At 66.7% G+C, this 22504-nt stretch overlaps 3 protein-coding genes across 4 annotated transcripts; all 3 read right to left on the bottom strand.

The window, feature by feature from the left end:
* Positions 1-1541: 1541 nt before the first annotated feature.
* Positions 1542-4629, bottom strand: ATG101 (autophagy related 101). Of its 2 annotated transcripts, none has more exons than XM_009099905.4 (3): positions 4417-4629; positions 2905-3190; positions 1542-2376 (listed from the first exon to the last, which is right to left on the bottom strand). In XM_009099905.4, exons 1-3 carry the CDS (start codon positions 4458-4460, stop codon positions 1972-1974), a joined length of 735 nt encoding a protein of 244 aa, XP_009098153.2. In that variant the 5' UTR covers positions 4461-4629; the 3' UTR covers positions 1542-1971. The 2 variants fall into 2 exon arrangements, with proteins under 2 accessions (XP_009098153.2, XP_009098152.2); XM_009099904.4 differs by having other exon boundaries at positions 2905-3193; positions 4417-4628.
* Positions 4630-7601: 2972 nt separating this feature from the next.
* On the bottom strand, positions 7602-14971 carry NR4A1 (nuclear receptor subfamily 4 group A member 1). The gene is made up of 7 exons (XM_050984314.1): positions 13791-14971; positions 10724-11529; positions 10356-10485; positions 10102-10253; positions 9045-9247; positions 8791-8969; positions 7602-8699 (listed from the first exon to the last, which is right to left on the bottom strand). Exons 2-7 carry the CDS (start codon positions 11525-11527, stop codon positions 8443-8445), a joined length of 1725 nt encoding a protein of 574 aa, XP_050840271.1. The 5' UTR covers positions 11528-11529; positions 13791-14971; the 3' UTR covers positions 7602-8442.
* A 2008-nt stretch (positions 14972-16979) lies between these two features.
* Positions 16980-21216, bottom strand: TAMALIN (trafficking regulator and scaffold protein tamalin). The gene is made up of 8 exons (XM_050984311.1): positions 21049-21216; positions 19123-19172; positions 18712-18766; positions 18303-18405; positions 18122-18215; positions 17985-18051; positions 17819-17885; positions 16980-17739 (listed from the first exon to the last, which is right to left on the bottom strand). Exons 1-8 carry the CDS (start codon positions 21187-21189, stop codon positions 17315-17317), a joined length of 1002 nt encoding a protein of 333 aa, XP_050840268.1. The 5' UTR covers positions 21190-21216; the 3' UTR covers positions 16980-17314.
* Positions 21217-22504: the final 1288 nt, after the last annotated feature.

The raw sequence follows: 22504 nt of genomic DNA, 5'->3' as shown, positions 1-22504 counted from the left end.
GTCCGTCCATCCTCCAGGCTTAGGCAGGTCCCACCTGCCCCCAGTGACATCCAGGCACCCTAGTCCCCAGTGCTCAGGGCAGGATCCCAGTGTACATCCCACTCCATTCCCAAGGGTCACTGGAGATGCTGCAGCCCAGGACACTGCTGCCTGGCTATATCCATCCGTGCTGGTTCGTGTCCATCTGTCCATCCATCCATCCATCTGTCTGGCAGGCTCAGGCTGGTCCCACCTGCCCCCAGTGACATACAGGCACCTCCGTCCCCAGTGCTCAGGGCAGGATCCCAGTGTACATCCCACGCCATTCCCAAGGGTGACTGGAGATGCTGCAGGCAAGGACGCTGCTGCCTGGCCACGTCCATCCGTGTTGATCCATGTCCATCATCCATCTGTCCATCTGTCCATCCATTGGGCTCACTGCCCAGTCCCTATATGAGCTCAGTGACATCCACCCACACAAGCCCCCAGTGCCATCCCATGCATTCGGAGGTGCTACAGGCAAGGACACTGCTGTCCATCCACACCTGGCTGTCCATCTGTCCATCTGTCCATCTGTCCCTCTGTCCATCCACACCCAGCCATGCCCGGCCATCCATCTGTCCATCTGTCCATCCGTGAGGCTCCGGCCGGTCCCTACGTGCCCTCAGTGCCACCGTCAGGCTCGGACAGGCGCCGCTCTCCCTGTGCCGTGGGCGCTGCCAGGCTCTCGGCCTGCAGGAGCAGGTTGCAGCTGAGGAAGAGGATGGCAAAGGTGACAGCGAGGCAGAGCACCAGGACCACGGCGATCTGGGCAGCCTCGCTCACCCCCGTGTCCTCACGGGTAGCGTTCATGTCCCCCTCCTCCTCCTTCTTCTCCTCCTCCTCGTCTTCCTCCCGGGAGCCGAGTGTGGCTGTGACAGACGGGAGGGTTTAAGTGATCTCAAGGACTGTCTGATCCTTCCTCCACGGCCCCCCCCACTCACTGGTGCTGGGTGCCCCCCCCGGCAAGGGGCAGCAGCTTTGCTCCACCCTGGAGCCCCCCTGGAGGGGTGGAGTCCTACAAGGAAGGGGGAGTCACCCCAGCCCCATCCCAAGGTGCCCTGGGGGGCAGCTGGGGCTCCCCATTCTGCCTGTCCCCACTGCAGGCACTCAGCCCCACAGCACTGGGGTGCAATGGGGACCCCATGGCTCAGGGGACCCTCAGCTCAGCTCCATCACACTGGGGACCCCCCAGCTCAGCCCCATGGTGTGAATGTGCCATGGGGACCCCCAGCTCAGCCCCACAGTGTGAGTGTGCCATGGGGACCCCCAGCTCAGCCCCACAGTGTGAGTGTGCCATGGGGACCCCCAGCTCAGCCCCACAGTGTGAGTGTGCCATGGGGACCCCCAGCTCAGCTCCATTACAGTGGAGTCTCCCAGCTCAGTTCCACAGCACAGGGGTGCAATGGGGACCCTCCAGCTCAGCCCCTTGGTTTTGGATGTGATGGGGACCACCAGCTCAGCCTCAGCATCCATTCCCCCCTCCCATGGCCCCCACAGCCAGGATGCGATCAGGCTCCATGTGAAAGCAGAAACTTTTATTTTTGGGGCAGCTCTGGGCCCCCAGGGACAGGAGTGACACTGGGGACAGGTGGTAGTAAGGGACATGGCCAGCACTGGCTGTGTGGCACTAAGTGTGCTGCAGAGGGGTGGGGTGGGGTGCCACCCTGACCCCCAGCACCCTCTGCCAGGTCCCAGCACCACTCAGAGCTGGTGCCACACGTGCCCTGAGGACTCACCCCGGTCATCAGCCAGGCCGGAGCCACTGAGCCAGTTCTCCAGGATGGACAAAACCCCACGGCATAAACCAAGGAGCAGCAACCCCCAAATTACAGGCTAGGCCAAGCCAAGCTCCTCCCAGAAGCTTTCTGGAGGTGAAGGAGGGGATCCAAGCAGAGTCACTGTCCCAAAAGTGCCACGGCCCACAGTGGCCCTGCCTGGATGACACCAGCCCTACAGTGCCAGCGTGTCCTTGATGAGCCGGCGCATGGTGGTGGTGACCGAGGTGCCCAGGGAGTCCGTGATCTGGTAGGAGATCTTGTACAGGTAGGGCTGCACGTCCTTCAGGCTGGTGTCAAAGACATTGTCCACCTCGGACTGGGTGGGCATCTTGGGCAGGTACTCATGGCGGTTCATCACCTCCACGATGTTGATGATCTTCTCGCAGAGCTTCTCCCCCACCTTCTCACGGCAGATCTGCCGCTCCTGCTCGTTGGCCAGGTTCACCACGTTCACCTTGATGGTCCACAGCTCCCAGGGAATGCACTCATCTGAGAAGGGCCACCGTGACTTCTTCTTCTGGTAGAACTCCAGGGAGATCTGCCCCATGCCGTCGGAGCCGGAGCTGCGCAGAGCGTCCTGCAGGACAGCACGGGGTTCACGGGGGAGCAGGGACTGACCAACCCCTCCCTGGGCACATCCCACTGGGTTTTACAGAATATCCTGAGCTGGAAGAGACCCCCCAAGGATGATCCAGACCCACCCCTGGCCCTGCACAGGACACCCCAGCAATCCCACCTTGTGCCTGAGAGCGGTGTCCAAACACTCGTTGAGCTTTGGCAGCCTTGGGGCCATGACCATATCCTGGGGAGCTGTTCCAGCACCCAATCACCCTCTGGGGGAAGGAGCTTTTCCCAATATCCAGCCTACCCCTTCCCTGCCACAGCCCTATCCATTCCCTCAGTCCTGTCACTGTCCTGGGGAGCAGAGACTGGAGCTGCCCTAGGGATGAAGCTGACAAGTCTCCTCTCAAGTCTCCTCCAGATCTCATTCCCCCAGCTGCTCCTTTTAATCCACCCACACGAGCCCCCTCCTCCATCCTGGGGGACCCTTGGAGATGTGTGGCTTCCCCTTAATGCCTTTTATGCTCCCCATTCTCCCCCTGACCTTGAACTCCCCGACAGCCTTGCGGAGTGCCCGGTCCAGCTCCTCGGAGGAGACACGCACGTAGGCGAAGTCGATGAAGTCGCAGTCCACGTCCTGGGTGCCCACAGTGCCAATGGAGTAGGTGCCCTCCTTCTTGTAGTGGAACTTGCCGGTGCTGCGGTGCAGCAGGACGGTGTGGAGCACGGCCAGCATGGCCTCCTCCACCTGCCGCCCCTCCACCGACACCTCCAGCACCTCGGCGCGGCAGTTCATGGCAGCGCCGGCGCTCGAGGGGCCACAGCAGCGGCTGCTGAGGGGACACGAGGGTGGCAGGGGGGTGTTGGATGCAGCCCGGCGTGGGTGACAGCCCCTCTGCCAGCCCCCTGTATGCTGGTGTCCTGGTACCCACAGGGACCCACCCAGGTGTCCTGATTTGAGTCCCTCACATGCCAAAGAAATCCAGGCACCCTCGGTACAGACCCCCTTGTAGCCCCACAGAGACCCAGATGTCCTCATTTCAGTCCCCCACACGCCAAAATGATCCAGGCACCCTCGGTACAGACCCCCCTGTAACCCCAGATGTCCTGATTTGAGTCCCCCACATGTCACAAGGATCCAGGCACCCTTGGTAGAGACCCCCTGCAGCCCCACAGAGACCCAGATGTCCTCATTTCAGTAACCTCACATGCCAAAACAATCCAGGCACCCAGAGTACAGGCCCCCCGTAGCCCCACAGAGATGGGGTTGGTTGAAATCCCTCACATCCCACACACATGGGCCCTCCCACACACCTCGCAGAAGCTCAGTTGGGTCCAGGACCCCAAAGGGATCCGGGTGTCCCAGGATGAGACCCAAATATCCCGGCCTGGTCTGCTCACACCCCAGGGTGGGTCCCAGTACGTGCCCACCCACCCAGTGTGGGCCCTGTGGTCTCAGTACAAGCCCCTCAATATCCCACAGATGTCCTGGCTTGAGCCTCTAACAATCCAGAGAAGCCCTGAGCTGGTTCCCTCACACCCCAGCCTGGCTCCCCCGCCAGCACACAGGGACGCCAGGAGTCCTGCTATGAGCTCCACAACACCCCAGAGGGACCCAAATGTCCTGGTCAGGTCCCCTCAGGGATCCAATACCCCAGAGGGACCCAAATGTCATGGTCAGGTCCCCTCAGGGATCCAGAACCCTCAGAGGGATCCAAATGTCATGGTCAGGTCCCTTCAGGGATCCAATACCCCAGAGGGATCCAAATGTCCTGGTCAGGTCCCCTCAGGGATCCAGTACCCCCAGAGGGACCCAAATGTCCTGGTCAGGTCCCCTCAGGGATCCAGTACCCCCAGAGGGACCCGGGTGTCCCGGTACGGGCCCACCCCCACTCACGGGGCCCCCCACAAAACACCACACAGGTCCAGACGTCCCGGCCCGAGCCCACATCAGTCTCCCACGGAGCGCCTCAGGTTCCCTCCAGGCTAGAGGCCCCGGATCCCCCTCGGTCCCTGGGCCCCCTCAGCCCCAGCCCCGACCCCGGTCCCCACTCACCGCCCGGGCCCGACCATCTGACGGCACGGAGGGAAGTGGATCATCCCATCTGCGCGGGGGGTTCAGAACACACCACCGGCCACCGTAGCGGCTTTTTCGGCCATGACCACCGTACTCATCACTATGAACCTGATTCTTTTAATATTTTGCCTTCTTCCTGCCGTTCTCGGCCGCGGGATTTCACCGGGGGTGGAATGGCTGTTCTGAGTCCGCGGATTCCCCTCTCCCCGGCTTAGTTCGTTCCAAAAGGGCCATAGAGCTGCAATGCCGCAGCCCAGAGCGGCTCAGCGGCTCCATTGCGCCCCCGGTTCCGGAGGCTCCGGGGCGGTACTGCAGCGGGGCGGGCGGGCCGGTGTCCCCCGCTGACCCCTGAGGGGACAAGGCGACAACGGGGGGGACACGCGTGAGGACACGAGACACAGGGGCATGGACGGGGCCCGTGGAGACCCCGGGCGCACGGGGGACACCTGGATATGAAAGGACACAAGGATATGGGACAGCAGGGGAAATAAAGAAAGGGGGTGACACAGGGACAGATGGACACAAGGGACAGAGTGACACGGGGATATGGGCACACGGGGGAATATTGGATAAAGGGACATGAAGACTAGGGGGACAAAGGGACAGTGAGATGGCTGGATATGGGGATAGGGATGGACATGGGAGACACGTGGATGCGGGGACACGGGGCACAGGGTGCAGTGGGAGCAGGGAGGTGGGGACTTGGGGAACACAGGAACAGGGGATGGATGGTCATGGGGACACAGGGAACGGACACATGGGCATTTGGGGCATTGATCGGCCACGCCTCCTTGGGGACACATGGCTTGGTGTCAGTCGCGGCAGGAATGTGGCCGCGGCGTGTCACCGTACGGGGAGCCGGGCACACACCGACACGGCCGCGCCTGTGCCGAGCAGACCCGGGACCACCGGCGTGGCCGGAGCCGTCCACGGAGCTGCTTTTACTTGGCCCTGCCGGTACCGTCCCCATCCCTCCCGCAGCAGCCCGTGCCGAGGGAACGGGGACAGCGATGGGGACAAGGTGACAGACGGCAGCCCTGAGCTGTGGGGAGGGGACAGAGCAACCGTGCCGGTGCCAACCCGGTGCCCACCGTGCCCTCTGTGTGCAGCTCCGCTGTTCCCCGCCCCGGTTCCCGTTCGCGGCCCCGCCGTGCGTCAGCGCTGTCCCCACGGCGGGGGCGGCGCCGGGGGGGGACAGAGGGACCCTTGTTGTGTGGCACTGCGGGGCGCCCCCGGCCCCGCGCCTCAATGTGGCCCTTGTTCCGGGTGTCCCCGTTAACGTTTGCTCCCGGGCCAGGCTGTCCCCGGCAGGAGGAAGGCGACAAGCCCGGGGACACATCAGCCACGCGTGTCACCCCCTGCCTTGGACCCCCCGGCTCTGTCCCCAACTCCTGGGCTCGGGACCCCAAACCGCCACCCCCCCGCCTGGGCTGGCCCTGCCAACGGCCACGTCCCCAGGAACACGAGCGGGGGACACGGTCACGCTTCCCGGTTATTTTGGGGAGGATAAATCAGGCAGGCGACAGGTGCGGGGCCGCGGCCGCCGGGGGTGAGTGACGGTTCAAGGGCAGCGCCGTGGGCAACGTGCGGCTCCGGAGCCCCGGCTGTCCCCGGTTTTGGCATCCCGGCTGTCCCCGGCTCCGGAGCCCCGGCTGTCCCCGGTTTTGGCATCCCGGCTGTCCCCGGCTCCGGAGCCCCGGCTGTCCCCGGTTTTGGCATCCCGGCTGTCCCCGGCTCCGGAACTGCGGGTGTCCCCCGCTCCGGTACCCCAGCTGTCCCCAGATGCACCGGCCCGGCTGTCCCTGGCTTTGGCATCCCGGCTGTCCCCGGCTCCGGAGCCCCGAGCATCCCCGGTTTGGTATCCCGGCTCCGGAGCTCCAGCTGTCCCCAGATGCACCGGTCCGACTGTCGCCGGTTTGGCATCCCAGCTGTCGCTGGCTCCGGTGCCCCAGCTGTCCCCAGATCCACCGGCCCGGCTGTCCCCAGCTCTGGCATCCTGGCTCCGGAGCTCCAGCTGTCCCGGCTCCAGTGCTCTGGTTTTTCCCCGGCTCCAGCGTCTTTTATCCAGCCCAAGTGTCCCAGCTGCCTCCAGCTCTGACATCTACACTGTCCTGAGCTCCAGCTGTCACCAGCTCTGTCCCCAGCTCTGACTGTCACCAGCTCCTGTCCCCAGCTCTGACTGTCCCCAGTCGGGCTGTCCCAGCTCCTGTCCCCAGCTCTGACTGTCCCCAGCCCGGCTGTCCCAGCCTGTCCCAGCTGTCCCAGGGGCGTGCTTGTCCCCAGCTCTAGTCCCCAGTTGGCTGTCCAGCTCGTCAGCTTGATGTCACCAGCTCCTGTCCCCAGCTCTGACTGTCCCCAGTCAGGCTGTCACTAGGTCCTGTCCCCAGCTCTGTCCCCAGCCCGGCTGTCACCAGCTCCTGTCCCCAGCTCTGTCCCCAGTTGGGCTGTCCCAGCTCCTGTCCCCAGCTCTGACTGTCCCCAGTCGGGCTGTCCCAGCTCCTGTCCCCAGCTCTGTCCCCAGCCCGGCTGTCACCAGCTCCTGTCCCCAGCTCTGTCCCCAGTTGGGCTGTCCCAGCTCCTGTCCCCAGCTCTGACTGTCCCCAGTCAGGCTGTCACTAGGTCCTGTCCCCAGCTCTGTCCCCAGCCCAGCTGTCCCAGCTCCTGTCCCCAGCTCTGACTGTTCCCAGTCCAGCTGTCCCAGCTCCTGTCCCCAACTCTAACTGTCCCCAGTCAGGCTGTCACCAGCTCCTGTCCCCAGCTCTGACTGTCCCCAGTCAGGCTGTCACTAGGTCCTGTCCCCAGCTCTGTCCCCAGCCCGGCTGTCACCAGCTCCTGTCCCCAGCTCTGTCCCCAGTTGGGCTGTCACCAGCTCCTGTCCCCAGCTCTGTCCCCAGTCTGGCTGTCCCAGCTCCTGTCCCCAGCTCTGTCCCCAGTCTGGCTGTCCCAGCTCCTGTCCCCAGCTCTGTCCCCAGTTGGGCTGTCCCAGCTCCGGTGTCCTGTTTGTTCCCTCCGGCTCTCCCCCTCCGCGGTGTTCTGGCTGTCCCTAGCTCCAACATCCCGTTTTTCCCCGTCTCCAACATCCCAGCTGTCGCCAGCCCCGCTGGGGACAATCCCCAAATTTTAACTAAAAAGTCACACAAGGGACAAAGGTCCCGCCCAGTGGCTCTCACTGTACGTACAAGTTTATATACAGAAAATGGCCAAAAAGAGGGAAACCCACAAAAATATGTATAAAGGGGAAGGGGTCGAGGGTGAGGGGGCCGGAGCCACCCCCGGCCCGCGCCCCCCGCTCTGTACAGGACCCGGCCGGCGCTATTTACATCAGGGGCGTTTTTACAGGGGAGGAGGGCACCGCGCCGGCGATGCCCCCGGGGAAGACGGCACCAGGGCTGCTGGGAGGCCACACCCTGGGCCGTGAAGGCACGTGGGGCACCCCAAAGGTGCCCCCAAGAAGACTCAGGCATCTGAGGGGGGACCCAGATACCCTGGGAGTGATCCAGAGGAGATCCCAGACATCCCTGGAGTGGTGCAGGGGTGGCCCCAGGCATCCCAGGAGTGATCTAGGGGTGCCCAGGGGGTCCCAGGCATCCTGTGGATGACCCAGGAGGGGGTTCCAGGTGTTCTGGGGGTGATCCAGGGGTATACATGGAGTCTTGGGAATGGCCCAGGGGGTCCCAGGTATCCCAGAGGTCATTCAGGAGTCCACAGGGATGTCCTGGGCATCCCAGAAATGATCCAGGAGTGACCAGGGCAGGTTCCAGGCATCCTAGGAGTGATCCAGGGATGCCCAGGTGGTTTTTGGGCATTCTGGGGGTCACCCCAGGTAGGGTCCCAAACATCCCCGGGCTGATCTAGGGTACTCAGGGGATGTTCCAGGCATCCCAGGGGTGACCCAGGGGTGCCCAGGGCGTTCCCAGGCATCCGTGGACTGAACCAGGGGTGCCCAGGGCGGGTCCCAGTTGTCCCCAGGCAGGTCAGGGGCTCATGGCAGCCCCTTGCCCGGGACTAGAAAGGCAGAGTGTCCATGAAGATCTTGTCGACGATGGGTGGTGGCGGCACCAGGTCCTCCAGCTTGAGGTAGAAGATGCGCTGGAGGCCCTGGGTGCAGAGGCTGCGCAGCTCGGGCAGCTTGCCCAGCAGCTTGGAGAGGCAGCTGGAGCGGCCGGGCTCAGCCCCTGCTGCTGCCACGTGGTCCTTGAGGCAGCCCACGATGCGGTTCTGCAGCTCCTCCACCCGCTTCGGCTCCTTCAGCCCGTGCCGGTCTGCGGTGACACACAGGGCTGTGAGACTGCGGGGGACAGACACCAGGTGGCGACGGGGACAGTGACAAGCCTGGAGCTGGGAGGATCTCACCTGTGATGATGACGAGGGCGGCGAGGCAGGAGAAGGAGGGGACATCGACGCTCATGCGGTGCAGGCTCTGGGAGAACTCGAGGATGGCGTCGATCCACTCCCCGAAGCCCCGCACGCACTGCTGCCGGTGCAGCACCACGCCGTTGCAGAAGATGAGTTTCCCTTCCTCTGGCTTGGAGCTGCCAGCAGAAATCCCGGTGTCACCCCCAGGCACAGCTCGGGCTCCCCCTGCTCCGTGCTGCCCCGGGGCTCACCGGTATGCCAGGCGAAGGATGAAGAGCTCCAGGAAGGCTGACTCCAGCAGGAGGTCCTGGTCCTCCTTGGGCAGCTCGGTGAAGCCCTGGATCTTCTCGGCCCACTTGCGGATGACGTCCATGGAGCCGGTGAGCAGGTCATAGAACTGCTGCACGTCCACAGAGTCCTCCTTCTCAAAGGGGCACGGGGCTGACTCCTGGAACTGGGGTGGGCACAGGTCAGGAGTGGGATGGGCACAGGTCAGGACTGGGATGGGGATGGGTCAGGATTGGGATGGGTCAGGACTGGGATGGGTCAGGACTGGGATGGGTCAGGATTGGAATGGGGATGGGGATGGGGATGGGGATGGGGATGGGGATGGGGATGGGGATGGGGATGGGGATGGGGATGGGGATGGGGATGGGGATGGGGATGGGGATGGGGATGGGGATGGGGATGGGGATGGGAATGGGGATGGGAATGGGTCAATATTGGGATGGAGATGGGTCAGGACTGGGATGCGGATGGGTCAAGATTGGGATGGCTCAGGATGGGGATGGGGGTGGGGATGGGGATGGGGATGGGGATGGGGATGGGAATGGGAATGGGGATGGGGATAGGGATAGGGATGGGGATGGGGATGGGGATGGGAATGGGGATGGGTCAGTATTGGGATGGAGATGGGTCAGGACTGGGATGCGGATGGGTCAAGATTGGGATGGGGATGGGTCAGGAACTGGAATGGGTCAGGACCTGTGACAGGGGTGGATCAGGAATTGGGGTGGAAATGGGATCAGGACCTGGGATGAAGATGGGTGAGGAACTGGGTGGGAATAGGATCAGGATCTGGGATGGGGACAGGTCAGGAACTGTTGGGTTAGCAACAGAAATGAGCTTGGATCAGGAACTGGGATGGGTACAGATCAGGATCTGGGATGGGGATGGGTGAGGAACTGGGATGGGGATGGGTGAGGAACTGGGATGGGGATGGGTGAGGAACTGGGATGGGGATGGGTCAGGATCCAGCCCCAGCCCTGGCACGGCCCTGGGCACACCATGGAGTGTCACCAGCCCTACCTTGGAGTAGTCGAGCTTGGTGGCACTGGGGATGGAGTCGATGTGTGCCCGCACCAGTGAGGTGATGAGGCTGACTGGGGATGCATCCGGCGGCTGCTTGGGCTTGGAGGGAAGACGGCCCCGCCGCCCCTTCAGGCTGTCGGTCCGGACCACTGTGGGTGGGACTTGCAGTGAGTGCCGGTCCTCAGTGCAGCCAGAGAGGCTGCAGAGAGGGGACTCCCCGCTCCTGTTGGGGAGGGGAGGGGTCCCGGTACCTTCTTTGACCATGCCGACGGCCAGGCACTTCTGGAAGCGGCAGAACTGGCAGCGGTTCCTGCGCCGCTTGTCCACAGGGCAGTCCTTGTTGGCCAGGCAGATGTACTTGGCATTCTTCTGCACTGTGCGCTGCGGGTGGGGAAGGAGCGGCAGAGCTCAGCCCGGGGCGCCGAGCTCCGAACAAAAGCCCTTCTGTCCTCCCCTGCCTCCCGCTCCAGCCCAGCATCCGGCTCCGTGTCCGCGGGGAGGGCTCCGCGGCCGTGCTCCTTGCCCTGCCCCTCCCCGGGACACCCCGCAGCATCCTCCCGCTGCCGCAAAGCACTGTGGGAACATCCCGGCAGCAGCGATGACCCCGGGGTCCCCTTACCTTGAAGAAGCCCTTGCAGCCCTCGCAGGTGCGCACGCCATAGTGCTGGCACGACGCGTTGTCCCCGCAGACGGCGCAGCGCCCCTCACCTGCCCCGGGGCTGCGCACCTTGCTGGGCGCCAGCGCCGGCCCCTCCAGCAGCGGCGAGGTGGGAGCCAGGGGCAGCCCCGCGAAACCCCTGGGAGCAGCCTGGGTCGGGGGGAAGGCGTCCGTGTCCAGCAGCCGCGGGTCCACGCGGGGCGAGGGGCCGAGCTGCCCCTTCAGGGTCGCCGGGGAGCCGGCAGGGCTGGGGGCCGGGGGGCCGAAGGCGAAGAAGGGGGGCTGCGACCCCCCGCCCTTGGCTGGCTCAGCCCAGGGCTGCCCAGCCTCATAGTTCGGCAGCGGCGAGTACGCCCCGAAGGAGCCCTCCCAGCCCGGTGCCTGCGGGGGCTGGAAGCCGGGCGTGGCGGGCGAGGGGATGGAGCAGGGGCTCCCGTAGCAGTCCGAGCCGCTGGAGGACAGGGTCTCGTCCGGCTGCCCCCCGAAGGCGCTGGGGTAGCAGCCGTACACCTGGAAATCCTCCAGCTTGAAGGCGGTGGCGGCGCTGGCCTGGCCGCTCGCTGGCAGCTGGTAGAGGAAGGCGTCGAACTCGCCGGAGTAGCCCTCCATGAAGGTGCTGAAGCTGGGCAGGGCGGGGGCGGCCGCCAGATCGGCTCCGGCCACTTCCATGGGGAATCGGCCGCCCTCGGGGCTGAGCAGCTCGGCCGGGCAGCGCTCGCAGGGGCCGGCGCCCGTGGTGCTGCACTGGGCCTGGATGCAGGGCATCTCTGCGGGGAGAGAGGGTCGTCAGTGGGACCCCGGTACCGCCCTCCGGCATCCAGGCAGAGGATGGAGACAGGGTGGGAACTGTGAGAACTTCCCCAGGGTTCCCCTCGCGCTGGAGCCGCACCTCCACGGCCACCGGCTGCGTGGTGGCGGCCGCCAGTGTCCCTGGGAAAGGTCACGGCACAGCCAATGGGTGCAAAGGACATTCCACAAAACGCTGGCTTAGCAAAAGCCCCCGAAAGGGAAGGAGGGAGGAATGTGGCCAGCAGATTCCCAAGCCCTCGGGCTGGCCAAGGGAAGCCGGAGCTGGGGCTGAGCTGGGTTTTGAGGATTCCACTTCCCCCATTATCTCTTTTAGGGCTTTTTGGGAACATCAGTGCCGGCAGCCCTCCAGGTGAGGGGGAGAGGAGCCCACCCTCTGTCCCTGGAGGCCCCCGGGGCTGTGCATGGATCTGGTGAGACATAAGACAAGCAGAGTCCTGTGTCCAGCTGAAAGCCAAGCCAGAAGTGACCCCAATGGCAAGACGATAATGTAATTCATCTCGCAGACCTTTAAAGGTCACGCTGCACTGGCCCCCGGCCACGTCCTGGCACGGCCCTGCTGCCAGAGCCCCCGGATTCCCCCAGCCAAATCTGGGCAGCTCTCTCGGGCACCAAGAAAGCCGACACCCGCCAGGAGCTGGGTTTAAAAATATCCAGCGTGGCTCCAGCTCTGGCACCCACGGGATGGCACCAACCCCCTGCTGGTGGTCCCAGTGGAGTTTGTGCGTGTCCAGCTGGGTTCAGAGGGAACAGTGACCCCCCGGCTGCCTCCTGTCACCGAGTGGAGCCGAGGGGACCTGAGGCCACGCTGGGTGCACGCCCCAGGGGACACTGTCTGTGCCAGTGGGAGTTTTCCCTGCCTGCATGAAAACCCTGGCAGATGCAACGTCTTGACCCTTCCCGTGCTCCCAGTTGGAACATTTTTGCTCCCACCCACTGGCTGACAGCATTTGGGGTCCCCTCTGCCCTGTCCCCCCGCAGGGAGCGGGCGCAGATTCCCGCAGCAGCCTCTGCACTGCCCACGGCCGGGCTCTGTTTGCAGATTCCTGGTTTGGGAGGGCAGGCAGCTGCCTGTGCCCAGCCCCGAGGCTGCTGCCTGCACGGGCGGGTGGCAGCCGCTGGCACCGGGCCCCGAGCCGCGGGCGGGCGAGAGCAGCCGGTGGCACCGGGGGTGGCTCCCGCTGCCCACATCCCTGCCGGCACCTGCTGCCCGGTAATGCCGCAGCGGCTGCTGCCAGGCCGGCGTGGGCAGCGGGGGGTTTGCCCGCACGGGGCTGGCTGCCTGCACATCCCTGTCTGCAGTGCCAGGTCCTGTTGCTGCCCGCACATCCCGGCTCGCAGCGCCGCGTTCCCGGTGCTGCCACCGGGCTCCTGCCTGCCCCGCTGCTGCCCTCTCCGGTTCCGTGACCGCTCTGCTCAGGGATCCCGGGGTGATGCCCTCTGTGGGGTGGCTCTGCCCCCTGCGATCCCCAGAGACGGGGATTTCCTGCGTCTGCAGCTGGCCCCGGTTGGGGTGCCGTGATGGGCAAACCAGCTCGGTCCCCCATGCCCAAGAAGCAGCTCCCGGTGCTGCGCAGCTCCTCACAGAGAGGGTGGTGTCGGGCTCTTCCCGGGACCCCCGGGGCCGGGGGTTGCTCTGCCAGCTCCCTCCGGGTGCCCGACCCCCGGCTCTTCCCGGTGCTACCGGCACTCCTGACCCAGTTCCTCCCGGTGTCACCGAGACACCCGATCCCGTGCACCTCCCAGCGCTACACGGGACACCCTACTCGGTTCCTCCCGGTGCCACCGGATACCCCCAAGGGGCAGTCCCGCACAGCGCGCATCGCCCGGTGCCTTCCACCGGGACCCCCGACTCTCACCAGTGGAACCGGGGGTTCCTTCCACAGTGTCCTTTGGACACGTGAGCCCCGGCTCCACGGGACGCGCGACCCGGTTGCCCGTGGTTCTACTGGGACACCCGACCACATCCATCCACCTCGCAGGACGCCCACCGCCCTGAGCCCCCGGTGCCACCGGGATGCCCGACCCGGATCCCCTTGGTGCCACCTGATACGCCCAATCTGAATCCCTCCGGTGCCGCCCCGGACAACGGCTCCTGTTCCCCCGGTGCCACCGGGACGCCGTGCACCTCCCGGTGCGCGCAGCCCGCCCCCGCTGCCAGCGCGACCCCCTGCCCCCGGTGCCCCCCGGCCCGGCCCCCGCATCCCGGTGCCGCCCGTACCCGGGTGCCGGCGCGGCGGCGCTCCGGTTCCTGCTCCTGCCACGGCCGCTCCGCGGGCTCCGCCGGGCTCCGGCCCCGCCACTACTTTCTCTTAAGCGCTCGGTGACGCGCGGGGCGGCGCGGGGCCGGTGACGCACGGGGGGGGCGGCCCCGGCGGGGGCGCGGCCGTGACGCACGCGGGGTTCCATTGACGCACCCGCGGCCCCGGCTAAAAATACCCCCGCGGCCCCGGCTAAAAATAGCTCGGGCGCCCCTCGCTTCCCCACAGATCCCCCCCGGGGCTCCGGGGGCCGCCGGAGGGGGGAGGGAGGCCCCGGTGTCAGGGGTATCCCCGGTGTCCCCAGAGCCGGTGGCCCTTCGGTATGCGCGGCGTCTCCTCGCTGCCGGTACCCCGGGGCTGGCGTCCCCCGGTGTCTCCATCACCGGCTCTCTCTTGCTGCCGGTATTTCCGGTGTCCCCTCGTTGCTGGTACTCCGGTGCGCCCACCCGCGATGCCCCCTCGGTGCTGGGATCACTTCGGTCCCCACCCCCAGTAGCCTCTCTCTCGGGGTCGGTATCCCCGGTGTCGCCTCGTTGCCGGTACCTCGGTGCCCCCACTCTCGGTGCCCTCTAGGTGCCAGTACCTCCGGTACCATTATCCCCGGGGTCCCCGCAGTGTTGGCATCCCCGGTGCCCCCTCGGTGCCGGTATCTTCAGTGCCCCCGTTCCCGGTGTGCCCCCGGTGCCTCCCGTACCCCCGGTAACGCTATGCCCGGTGTCCATCTGGGTATCTCCGGTGCTCAGCGGCACCGGTACCCCCGGGCTCCTCCCGCTCGGTGCCGGGTGCGGGGGGAGTGACGCGGGGTCCCGCCCCCGCCCGGTCCCCGCGGGGAGCCCCTGGCCAGGCCGATGGAAAGAGCGGCGGCTGCTGGCGGGCGCCGGCGCCGGGAACAGCGCCCGCGGGCTGGAAAGATGAGCTCAGCCCGTGCGGGGCCGGCCCGGGCCCGCGGGAGGCCGAAGGGTGAGCGGAAGGGACCCAGAACTCTGCAGTACCCTTCGGTCACGCCGGTACCCCCTCAATACCCTCCGGTACCATCCCGGTACCCTTCGGTACCACTCCAGCACCTCCCGCGATATCCTCCGGTCTTGCCCCGCAGCTTCCCAGCCGGTACCACCCCGGTACTCCCTTGGTATCTCCCAAAACCCTTCGATACCGGCTCTGTACCGTCCCTTTCCGTACCCGCCGGTTTCCACTCCCGGGGACAACCCGGGGATCTGGGGGGACCCGGCCGGCTGCGCCCGGTTTGGCAGCGCCCCCGGGGCTGGGAGCGCCGTTAGTGCTGCCCCGTCAGTGCCCCGGCAGCGGCAGAGCCCCCGGCACGGTCCCACCGCGGGGCTGCAGCCAGTGCCCGGTGACCCGGGAGCCGCAGCGGGCACCGGGAGTGCTGCCGGGACCTCCGGTACCGGAACCCTGCCTGGCCTCACGAAACCCCCGGCCCCGTGAGCAGCAGAGGGGGCGAGGGCGGCCCGGCAGAGGGGTCCGGAGGGCGCTCGGGGGTACCGGAGGAGGCGGAGCCGGGCGCTCCCCCGTTCCCTTCCTTCGGCCCCGCTTCTGGCTGTCGCCCTCCCCCGACAGGGTTCCGTGACGTCACACCTGCCTGCTGACGTCACACTGCTCACTGACGTCTTGGGGATCCCGCGGCAGCCCCGGGGACGCCCCCAGAGGGATCCCCCGGGCCCGGCGGGACCCGACGAGGTCCCTGCAACACGCGACGAGCGGCACGGCCAGTGCCAGCCCGGGGATACGGCCACGAGTTCTCGGGACAGGCCAGGCAGGAGGGTCCCAGAGCTGTCCGGGGTCCCAACGCCACCAGGGACGCGGGGCGGGGGGGCTGCAGCCCCCCGCATCCCTCGCCCTGTGGCGGCGTTACCGGAGGCAGGACGGTGACACCGGCAGCCCCCGCAGCCGGGATTAGCTGTACCCCGGGAGAGGTCGCGGGGACTGCGGTGGCTTCGGGGGAGGAAACCCGAGCCCAGCCACCCTGGCAAGGCCACGGGGGTGCAGCGGGGGGACCCCAGGTCACAGCAGCCCCAGGGATCCACCCCGACACCCAGGTGGGGACACGATGGTCGCACCAGGCAGCCCCAGGGTGGGCGTGGGGCGTGCAGGGTGCCCGCGCCCGGCCGGTGCCCACGGCTGCTCCTGGCTCCGTGCCCCGGGCCTATATTTATCGGTAATGACAGCCTGCTCCCGGGGCGTTCCCGGTCCGTACCGAGCGTGCTCGGCCCCCCGGCCCTGCCCTGCCCTGCTCAGCCGGTGCCACGCGTGACCCCGGCTGTCCCACGGCCACCTGCCCATTTCCGGGCACACGCAGCCCCAGGTCGGGGCTATAAAAAGCTCAGCGTGGGGTGGCAGCTGCCACAGGGGGGTCCCGTGGTGGCTCTGACAGGAACGGGATGCTCCGACCCTGGCAGCACGCGGGAGGACGCCACGAGCCGTCAGGGCTGCGGGAGCCAGACCATAAATGTCCAGCACGGAGCTGTCCTGGAGCAGGGACAAGGCAGGAGAGTGTGAGGGGCCAGCTGAGTCCCCCACCCCCCTCCACGGCACACACAGACACCTGCAGTTGTCACGCCCAGATCTCCACAGGCTCCCCTGGGGGGAACGGGGAGGCAAGGGGAGAGTTGGGGTCCCCAGACAACCTGGCCAGAAGGGAAACTGAGGCAGAGCAGAGGGCTGGGGGCTCTCGGTGTAAGGGAATCCCCGTGCACACACCGCTGCTGCAGCAGCCCCCCAGATCTGGGGGTGCTCTGTGTCCCCCAACTCCTCTGGACGCTGCCTCAGTGGCTCTGGGGGACACTGAGGCAGAGTTTAGGGGGACCCCAGTGCCCGTCCTGCGTGGGCACCGTGTCCCCCGCGGGCGGAAGGGCTCGGGGTGGGACTCGCTTCCCGCCGGCTGCCGGAGGAAACGGGGCAGGAAGGGCCTGGCCGGGGCCCCGCAGCGCCGGGACGTGGCCGAAGGCACCGGGGCTGCGGCAGGAGGGGGGACACGGGGGTCCCCGGGAGCATCGGTCGGCCACCCCAAGGCCCGGAGCCCAGCGGGGAGGCCCAAGGGGGCAGCGTGGGGGTGGGGGGGGAGCTGCAGACCCCAGCCCCCCATCCGGGTCCCCACGGGGCTCTGTTACCCCTCAGTCACAGCCACACATCGCTGCAAATCCTCTCTGTATTGGCGAGCGCTGGCGTGGTACAACAGCCCGGGGGGCGCAGGGCAGGGGTGGGACCCCCACGGCCCCCCCAGCCTGGGGAATGCGGGGCTCCCCCGGTGCTCCCCTCCAGGGAGGAACGGCCCCGCGCCCCAAAGCTCCGTGAGCCGCTTCAGGAGGCTCCTCACGTCTGTCCCTCGGCGCTGTGTCCGTCCCTCAGCGCCGCGATCCCCACGGGCCGGGAGGGCCAACCCAAACCTCCTTCCTGCAGCCCCAGGGAGGGGGCGCGGGGAATGAAGCCCCTTGCAATAAATAAATAAATAGTCCTGGGGGGCCGGGGGTTAGAGGTGACTCTCCTCCTCCTCCAGCGCCCGGTTGAGACCCGGGATGAACTTGAGCAGCCGCTGGCGGAAGCTGCTGTGCCGGTTCTTGCGGGGGGCGGCGGCTCCGTCCCCGGGGTCCCCGGCCCGGGCCCAAAGCCTCCCCGCAGCCCCCGGCCCCCCCGCACACTTGAGGCTGGCGCTGCGACCCAGGGCGGGTCGGGGACGCGGTGGGGGGGGCGCGGGACCCCCGCTGTCCTCATCCTTGTCCTTGTCGCCATCCTTGTCCCCGTCCAGGGAGCTGGAGGAGGCGAAGACGCAGGTCTGGTACAGGGAGTCATCGCTGCCGCTGGCACGGGAGGAGCCCCCCGGCAGTCCCTCCCCCTGCAGGCACCAGCGGATGGACTCCAGCGTGTCGTAGATGCTGGGGTCCTTGGCCACCACACCTGATGGGGGACACGGGGGTGTCAGGGGGGGCGGCTGGTGCCCCAAAACCCTCCCACCAGCCCCCTGGCCCCCACTCACCCCGCACCAGCCGCTGCTCCTGCACCATCAGCGAGCGAAACTCCCCCCATTTCTCATAGAGGGTTTGCTGTGGGGAGGGTGAGGGGGTCAGGACGCTGCTGAGGGGTCCTCAGGACCTCGCTGAGGGGTCCCCAGCCCCCCGTGCCCCCTGCCAGCCCCTGCTCACCTTCAGGTACTGCAGCCGGGCCTCCAGCTCGGCCCTCCTGATGGACGTGCCATAGAGCGTGTCGAGCCTGTGGGTCAGCAGCTGTCAGCAGTGGGGGGCTGCAGCCCCCCGGGCCCCCCCTGAGCCCCCCAGCTCACCGGAGAACGTTGCCCGAGCTCTTGATGATCTCCACGATCTCCCGGTGCCGGATTCCCTCCACGTTCAGCCCGTTCACCCCTGTGATGGTGTCCCCTGGAGCACAGTTCGTGAACACAGGGGTTCAGGGGGGGCTGCTCCCTGCTGCTGGGGCCCTCCCTGGGTCCCCCAGGATGTGCTCACCAGCCTTGAGCCCCGCGGCCTCGGCCGGGCTCCCGTCGTGCACGCGGCACACGAAGGTGAACATCTCCACGCTGTTCCTGTCCTGGTGGTGCAGCCCGTAGGTCTGCAAAGGGGGCTCTGGTGAGGGGCATGGGGGCACCCCGACCCCCAGGAACCCTTCAAGAGCAGCCACGGGGCAGCAATGCAGTGTTTAATTGCTGCTGGGTGAGCGAGGCAGCAGTGCAGCCCTGGGCAGGGGGGGCTTGCCCAGGGTGCCCCCCCGGTGGCACAGCTGGGGGAGGTTTGATAACTCTGTCACTGCTAAAAATAACCCCCAGCTCAGAGACAACTTAAAAATACCCTCATGCAAAGCAAGGTGCGGGTAGGAAGGGTGGGGACAGGGCCAGGCTCAGCCCAGCTCAGCACCCACCTGGATCTCGAAGCCGAAGGACTCCTCTGCCTTCTTCTCCAGCACTACCACCCTCCTGGGGGACACAGGGGTCAGGGACAGGGCAGAGCACCAGGCACACCCTAAACTGCCTGTGCAAACCTCAAAATGCTGCTTTGGGGTCCCCAAGGACAGGACACCTCTGCCTGAGATGGGATTCACACCCCTCCCTCCCAGTTTGCCTTGGCCAGAATCCTGTGGTGCCAGGCAGGATGCCCACAGGGTCTGGGGGTGTCTGAGCCCACCAGGGAGATGTGACCCCACGGCTGCTCTCACCTCCCCCATAAAATCCCCCTCATTTCCCTCCTGGGGTATCCAGAGTGGAACGATGTCCCCAGGGCCAAGCTCCAGCCCCCTGGGACAGGGACCCCAGCCCCACTCCCCTGCCCCTACCTGTGCTCCTCCGGGGACTGGCTCGGGGATGCCCACTTGAACCCTGTGTCCTGTGACAAAGCAAGAGCCATCAGCCCGAGGGGACACCCCAGAGGACATCCCCCACCTCCAGCAGGGACAGCCACCACGCTGTGTGCCACCAGGACAGCACCAAACCCCGGGGGAGCACCGTGCCAAGCCAGCAGCCGGGTGCCCCCTGGGCATAACGGGGCTTTGATCAGGGCTCAAAGGCACCCTCAGAGTGCCCCGTGCTCGCCCCACGCTTTGACGTCAGCCACGCCGCGCCCACCCCACGCCGCGCTCCGAGGGGCCCCGGCACAGAGGGGCCCTGTTGTGGCCACAAAATCGGGGGTTTTGTGCAAAATCCACCCCACCCCCGGCCCAGACAATGTCCCTGTTGTGGCAGGCACAGAGGCGTGGGCGGGTGGAGGGACTGGCAGGACCCTCACCGCAGGGCAGGAGGGGACAGGGCTGTCCCCAAATGCCCCTCTGTGGCTGCTGGGCTCTGGCAGTCCCAGTGCAGAGCAGCAGTGTCACCATAAGCTGTCCCTTGAGAGTGGCACATGGCACGGCTTGGTGGCAGCTGGGTGCCAGCGGTTCCCTCTGCGCTCTGCCTGCTACACGGGTGTCACCAGCTCTGCCACATGGGTGTCACCAGCCCTGCTGGTGTCACCAGATAGCGACCGACCTCCCCAAATGCACCCACAGGCACAAAACCACCAGAACTGGGTGTGAACACCAAAGGGAAAGTTGTCGCCCGTCACGCTGGGCCCCACGTCCCCACAGTGACGGGAAGGGACGCCCCCGACCCCTCAGGGACACGTCTGGTGGTGGCCTTGTTGGCCAGGCCACCGTGCACGTCTCTGGCTGTGGCAGTGCAGCCGTGAGGCCGCTTCTGCTCCGGATGTCGGCTCCGCTCTCGCTTCCCACCACACTCAGGAAGCACCACGGGGCCGGGGGGAGCGCCAGGGCGGTGTCGGGCCCAGCGTCACCACAGAGGAGCTTTTCTAGGGGCTCTGTGCCCCACCAAAACAGACCTGGGGAGCTCTGTGGCCTGTCCCTTACTGTCCCTAAATCAGCCCTGGGGAGCTCTGTGACCTGTCCCTCGCCCTCCCTAAACCAGACCCAGGGTACTCTGTAACCGTCCCCTACTGTCCCTAAATCAGACCCGGGGTAACTCGGGACCTGACCCTTACTGTCCCTAAATCAGACCCCTGTCCTGGGGTACCCCATGGCTGATCCCCTCACCCTTCTCACAGGACAGAGTCCAGGGGGGCCGTGGGGTCACTCCTGTCCCAGTGGGGTCACGTCTGTCCCAGTGACAGAACCATAAACAGTGAGGGGGGGGGTCTGGCCCAGCGCCCTGAAAGCTGCAGGGTAGGACATGGAGAGGGACCAGGACAAGATGTGGGGCTTGGGGGACACTGGGAAGGGGCACAGGGAAGACACCTGAGGGAAGGTGAGGAGGGACCTTGATGTGGGGCTCAGGGGGAAACCAAGGTGGGGGTACAGGGATAACCCCGGGGCAGGACATGGGCAGGATCCGGGACAGGATGTGACGCCTGGGGGGACAACACGGAGCGAGCGGGGACAGGGACACCGGGAAGATGCTGCGGAAGGATGGGACAGGGGTGAGGAGATGCTGGGGCAGCACAAGAGGCTGGGGGCGGCCACCGGGGTAGGATGGGGACACCAGAGCGGGATGGGGACACGAGGAAAGCTTGGGCGGGATGGGGACACGAGGAAAGCCTGGCCGGGCCCCGGGGCAGGATAAGAGCCCAGGAGGAGACACCGGAGAGGATCCGCGGGGCGCAGCCACCAGCGGCTTGGTGGGACGGGGACACGGCGCAGCCCCGCTCCCCCCTCCGGTCCCGGTGCACAACCGGGGGTACCGGGGCGGCTCCCCCGCTCCCCCCACAACCCTACCTTGCGCACACGGGGCAGGGTCCCGCCGGCCGCCGCCAGCGCTCGGTACAGCTCGGCGGGCCCGGGGCTCTCCGGGGCCACCGCCGGTGCCGCATCGTCCTTCGGCCGGAGCCGCCGCCGCCGCCGCCGCCGCAGGGTCATGGCCGGGCCGGGCCGTCCCGGGAGCCGCTATATGGACCCTGGGGGTGGGGACACGGCGGGACGCGCCCCTTTTGGGGCCGAACCCACCCACTTGGGCGTTAAACCGCGGCTTTGGGGACAGAGACCACGCCCAGGGTCCTGCTGGGTCCGGCATCTCCCCGGGCCCGGGCGCGAGTCGCGACCACGTGGAGTCCGGGGGGGTCCGGGGTGAGGGTCCTGCTTGGGTCCAGTGGGGGGGTCCTACTCGGGGACCCCATGGAGGTCCAGTGTGAGGGTCCCCATGGGGGTCCATTGAGGGGGTCCGGTGTGAGGGTCCTGCTCGAGGTCCCCATGGTGGGGGGAGTCCCGCAGGACAGAACAATTCGGGTTCCTGCTTAGGAATCCCGCGGGGCTCCAGGGGGGAGGTTCCACCTGGGGTCCTGCTCGGTGACCCTCTGGGGGTCTGCGGGGGGGAGGGAGGGGGGGCAGGGCAGGGTCCTGCTCAGGGACCCCGTGGGAGGGGTCCAGAGGGAGGGCCCTTCATGAGGTTCTGCACAGGGATCCCACAGGAGTCCAGCGTGGGGTCTGGAGGGAGGGTCCTGCGTGGGCACATCCTCAGGGACAGCACAGGGCTCAGCGTGGAGGTCCGGGTGCTTCTTGGGGCTGTAGAACTCGGGGGAGGCTGTATCCCGAGGATGCAGGGTGGGAATATCACGGGAGGCACCGTGGGGCGCCAAGGAGGGATCCAGGGATCAGCTCAGCGATGATTTGGGGAGAAACCGGGGGGTTTCCGGGAGCAGAAGCAATGCCGGGCTCTGCTGCTCCCCGCCAGCTGCCGCCGCGTCACCCCCGGGCCACCAAAGCCGCATTTGGGATTTAAAGGGAGGCAGGAGCTGGGGCAGGGGTGGCCCCAGCCCCCGGGCCGGCTCCCAGCGGGATTTAAGCTGCTCCTGCACGATCTGAGCCGCGCTGAGCCGGGACACGGAGGGAAGAACAATTCCCGGAGGCAGCCGCGGTGGCTGCTGCGGTGGCTGCTGTGGACACGTCGCGCGGCTCCGGCAGCTCCTGGCTGCGCCCCGGCGGGAGGCAGCGGGAATTTTCCAGCTGGAATTGAGAGCTTTGCCCAAATGTTTGTTTAAAATTTGCCAAAAAAAATGAAGATCGTAACAATCCCGCTGGCGTTCCACCCAAACCTCCCGCCCACAGCCCGGCCTGGGGTTACCAGGAGACAAGTTTGCTGCAGGAGCAGAGCTGCTCTGGGCTGGAAGTGCTGGGGAAAGGATGGGATTGAGCCCACCACCCACCCTGAGTCACCAAACCACCGGGAACGACGAGG

The sequence above is a fragment of the Serinus canaria genome, chromosome 25 (assembly GCF_022539315.1).
Source record: "Serinus canaria isolate serCan28SL12 chromosome 25, serCan2020, whole genome shotgun sequence".
NCBI lineage: Eukaryota > Metazoa > Chordata > Aves > Passeriformes > Fringillidae > Serinus > Serinus canaria.
Note: the sequence above shows the minus strand (reverse complement) of the source record. Positions and strands in the feature narration are given on the sequence as shown.